This window comes from Belonocnema kinseyi, chromosome 5 (assembly GCF_010883055.1).
Source record: "Belonocnema kinseyi isolate 2016_QV_RU_SX_M_011 chromosome 5, B_treatae_v1, whole genome shotgun sequence".
Classification (NCBI taxonomy): Eukaryota; Metazoa; Arthropoda; class Insecta; order Hymenoptera; family Cynipidae; genus Belonocnema; species Belonocnema kinseyi.
In genome coordinates this window covers 36,290-41,648 of record NC_046661.1, presented here as the reverse complement: position 1 = coordinate 41,648, position 5,359 = coordinate 36,290, and the positions used below count along the sequence as shown (strand labels likewise).

Below are 5,359 nucleotides of genomic sequence, written 5' to 3'. Positions count from 1 at the left end.
GCCAATTAGCACAAATGGTAAGTTCCGACAGTGCCTACAAGTGTGCCTACTGGCTGCTAGATGGCAATACCGGTTTCATATGTATACACCTGGTACATCGATTGGTATGGCTGAATCAAGCAAACAGCCTGATGCCCAGTGCAACACTTAAACGCAGTGTTCTTTCAAATAGATAGTTGATAAAAGTATACGTTCAATAAAGCCATGATTGCGGGGCATAAAATTTTTGTATCTACACTATAATATTTTAATATTTTAATCATATATCTAATGCTACACTTTTCCTAACTATCATTTCAGTCAGACAAACTTGCCTTGTCATATTAGGCTTAGTGATTTTCTTATATGTAGGTATTAAATCTCAAATTCGTATGGCTGAGACAGCACAATTTTCTTTCTAATTCAGTTAGAAATTCTCAAGCAACCTCGGATTGCCATTAGCCTCAAACTATTTCTTTCAGTGTGCGTTACTTAATTTTTGAGCGGTCCCCGAGATGAATTGTAGAACTGCATAATTTAAAAAAATATTGTAATGATAACTTCAATGAGTTGAATGCGAATTTTGTTTAGCATGTCAGAAAGAGGAATCGCCTAACGGGCAGTATGTGTTAACATTTCTTCATGCGGAAAAAGGATTGAATCATGAAGATATCATAACTAATGCAGACAATACAATATTTTTCTGCTCCAGGAAAAGTTATCTTATCTTAAGAAAATGGTCTTGATTGAAGAAACTAGATTCTCTTTATTCAAGTACTTTTTCTTCAAACAAGAATATTGTTTTTCATTAGCAAGTATTGATTTATCTATAAACTAAATCTGTGAGAATATAACATTAAGCAAGACTAGCTTGTAGTAACGAGTAAATTAGATACAATAAAACAGTATGTTTCTCAGAGATTAGGATAAATGTTTACTTCATTTAACGTTTGCGATTTTCAATTTTTTAAGAATTTCTTTAAAAAACTTTGAGAAAGACTTTTATGATTGGTCGTCTCCTACAACGGTGTAAAATTCCAATACATATTTCATAAATAAGAATTTTATATTATGGTAAAAATGTATGTTTTCAATTACAGAAGCTCATATATAATTATAAGAATATTTATTCTAAAAAAGAAATTTACATATAGTTAAAACGTAATTTTTATGTTAATAAATTTTATGTTTCAAATATTTTACGTGTTAAATAATTGATCTTTACCAATATTTATCTTTAGAATTATTTTTATTCCAATATTTATCACGAAATTACGCCTTTTACGTTAATTTGCACAAAATATGGATTTTTCATGTAAATTCGGTTTTCCTAAAAAACTTGTCTAAAAAACATAAACTAAAAATAAATAAAAATATTAAAAATAAGAGTTTATTTTATTCGAAAGTTCGTTTTTTTTCAAAAACTAACGGGGAATATGTTGCTTTTTGTCTTAAAATGACCCAAAAAAATATAAGGAAACAAAATTTTTTAAAAATCTGATGTGCTGTGATTTCGTATTCAAAGTTGGTTCAGGCGACCCGTGCCTGAATGCGACCGAGGCGACACATTTTAGGCACGACACTAGAATGTTTTTACAAAAATGCTTTTTTTTTATCATGCGATTGCTATTCCTTTTGCACTTCTCATCACAGTATGTATGTATACATATAAATATCGAGAATGAACTGCATATTGGACTGCCCGTTAATCAACATAATTTTACTATAAAATTCATCAATGTTCATAGATATTTTCATCAACATTAGTGTATTGAATGTATATACTTATTTAAATCATATAATTATATGTTAATTAATATAATTAATTTTAATATGTCGGAGTTCTTGTATTTCAATTATATGTTAATTTGAGTAGAAATGCTCTTTGAAATTCTTTGAATTCACCAGCAAAAAAGTCAGGACTCATCAGGAACATTCATAAATGATCAGAACAGAATTTCTGATGATTCCTCACTTTTTTAGTAGGCAGAACAAGCTAGGCCCAAAATCAGATCTTCAAAAATTATAATTTTACTAAGAAGCTTATGAAGGTTCAAAGCAGGACATAAGTCTCGATCTAAAAGGCCTTACGAGGGCGAAAGAAGGGCCAGAATGATCAAATAGGGCCAATGAGCAAAAATAAAGTTCTTATTCAGGACTCGTAAGTACAAAACAGGTCTCATGCAGGGTATTTAGGTCTAAAGAAGGCTTCAGACTCTATAAAGAGATGCTGGAAAATTTAATTATTTTTGTTTCTCCTTATTTTACGCAAATTGTGCCTTTCATGTATTCGTCGTGTTTCAGATATTTACAAAATATGGCAGCGCAAACTACTTCGATTGCACCTGACGATCAAGTGTTCAATGTAGCCATTTTTGGCTTAGGACGAGCTGGAACGATACATCTTGAACATGTAGTAAGCAATCCACGCACAAAAGTTGTGTACATCGTTGATGATGTCGAGTCAAAGTGGGAAGCTATCAAACAATATTGGCGTCTCAAAGATGTTACATTTTTGACGAGTAAACAATCAGATCTAGTATTCAAGGATTCTAGGCAAGTGAAGCAGCTTATCAATTTTTGATAATATACCATTTTATATCATGCATATCGTGGGCACTGTGATTGCTGTTTTTAATAATTAAATTTTAGTTACCTTCATAAAAATTAATCGCACATTTGAAAATCTTTTTCATTAAATCAAAGTGATGTTTAAGCACTAGATCTCTCATAGGTCAACTCAAATGACGCCATTTAACGCAAACGAAATAAAACCTCAAATAAGTAAAACTCAAAGCTAATAATTAAATTTAGCGCAATTAGTTATCAAAATTTAAGAAATTTAAATTAGATTTAGATCCAAATTAAAAATCCGATTTAACGTCCAATAATCAAATTGATGCAAACTCCTGTTAAAAAAACAAAAATCCAACGACCAAATTTGGCAGCCTCGTTAAATGTAATTAATCATATTAGTATAACTTTTGTTCGACTTATCCAAATTAGGTTTTAAATTAATAGATAACTTTTTTTGTTTTTTAATATAAAGCATTGCCATGGTTTCTCTCATTACATTCACTATGCAAAATTTGAACATTATCCCAGTCAAACTCATGGTCAGCATCAACAAATTCCTTTCTATGTCTGACAAGAACACTTTTATAACGAACATCACTTTTGTGTTCCTCTATCCTAATATTAAGAAGTCTGCCAGTCTGTCCCACGTAATTCATCTTAAAGATCTTGCAAGTGATCTTATAGACAACACCACCCTTTTCAAAATTATCCAAAGGATCTTTGCAAAAATTTATCACTGAATCTATTTTAAATGGTACACGCAAAATAGTATGAATTACAAATTTTTTTAACCTAAGTTCAATAGTTTTCGAAATTTGACCAAAAAATGGAAGAACAAAAGTATCAAAAAATTATATTCCTTTATCTCTTTCTGATTATCTGCAAGCAAATTATTACTCTGTTTGTTTCTGATTTGCTGAACTCTAATTGCTATATGATTCTCAATTAAGTTTTGTGGATAATGATTTAGGAAAAAGATATTCCTAACAATATTCAAATTTCTTCTGTGAAATGGAAAATAGGACAAACCTAGAACTCTATCAACTAAGTTTTTGATCACTGCAATTTTATTTTGAAATGCATGAGCAGAAAGGAAATGTAAAATTCGACCTAAATATGTACCTTTTCTATACCAATTGGTAATAATATTACCATCCTCACCATCCTCACCCTTAATTACTTCTATGTTCAAAAAACTGATTCTATTATCCTGTTCTATTTTATGAGTAAATTGAAGTTTTGGATGAAGACTGTTAAAAGTATCAATGACTATCTGCAACTTTGCTAGCGGAACACATAATAACGTATCGTCGACAAACTGAAAATAAAAAGGCAAAACAAAATCTAACTTCCCAAAAGCAAAAACCTCCAGATCTTCCATCACTATTTCTGCTAAAATCGGATAAATGACTGAACCTCTGGGAGTACCAGACCTCTGTCTATAAAAAGATCCATTAAATTTAAAATAAGTGGAAGCCATAATAAAAACTATCCCTCCAATAAAATCTTTTTGACATAGTCGAGTACGATTTTTTATATTATTTCATCTATTGAAAAATTGCCTGTTTAACTAATTCAAGGGGTATACTCGGAAACATTGCAATGACATCCAAAGAAATCATTACATGGTCATCCGGAACCGTTTGTTGAATAATACTTTTTTGAAATTCCCAGATATTTTTTACATTGTATTTAGAAGTTGTGATAGAGTCTTTGAGAATCAAATTGAAATTCTTTTCTAAAAATGTTGTGGGAATATTAATAGTTGAAATAACTATTCTTAAGGGATAGCCATCTTTGTAAATTTTTCTTAAACCATACCATCTTGCCCAGAAGTCCTTTCTTTCTCCAATTGTCTGTCAAGCATCTTAAAAGGTTCTCTTTTTAATTTTTCAAGCGGATTTTCATGTAATAATTAAAAATTATGATCAGAAAGCAAATTCTCCATATCTCTAATATATTGCGATTTTTTCATGCAAACAGTAATACTGCCTTTATCAGCGTTAATGCAAACCATATCAGGGTTGTTTCTAAGAAACTCTTTCGTCATCATAAAACCTTTTGAAATTTTACGATCAATATTACTGATATGCAATCCATTTTTATCAACAAAGCTCTTTGACAAGTGTAACACCTTTTTTCCGAAATCCTGCTGATCCAAAAAAGGAATTTTGTGTATATTTAATTGAACGTATTTTACTATTTCCATCATTTGTTTTGCCTCACTTGTTATCACACGGTTACTGAAACCTTGACCTAATCTGGATAACTGCAACTGAATCAGGAATTTGAATATCTGCCGAATTCACAAAAAACCAGGGATCTTTACCTCCTTCTTCAAAAATCCTATGTAAATTTAAATTTTGGTCTTGAACATTTTTTTACTCATGAATCAAATTAGAAAGCTTGTTATCATGTTTTACATTACTGCTTAAAAATCTTTGATTGACGAGAATCTGATGTTTTAAAAGATCAATAATTTCATCTTGTTGTAAACAAACTTCTAATTTACTTCTAATTCTGGAAATTGTTGACTTAAAAAAAATTAAAGTGATTTGAAACATCTCTGATAAATAAATTTAGTAGTGAGAATTTAAAGTTGTTAACCCTTAAACGGGCAAAACGCCGCTACCGGTACACTGCTTTTCAACGGCCAATAACTAAGACTATTCGACACTAGAAAAAATTGAGACACATATATTTTTATTTATTAAGATCTCCTCTTTCCGACGGTGCCAATGAAATTCCTCAAAAAATTTATTTATTATCCCAAAATGCAGTTCAAACAAAAAAAAAAAAAAAA

At 30.3% G+C, this 5,359-nt stretch overlaps 1 protein-coding gene across 1 annotated transcript in view; it reads left to right on the top strand.

The window, feature by feature from the left end:
- LOC117172609 (inositol 2-dehydrogenase-like) overlaps positions 1 to 5,359 on the top strand; it is a 64,122-nt gene that overhangs the window by 43,765 nt on the left and 14,998 nt on the right. The window contains exon 3 of the mRNA XM_033360699.1: positions 2,284 to 2,535. Coding sequence (XP_033216590.1) covers positions 2,284 to 2,535 — 252 coding nt within the window. The remainder of the gene's footprint in view (positions 1 to 2,283; positions 2,536 to 5,359) is intronic.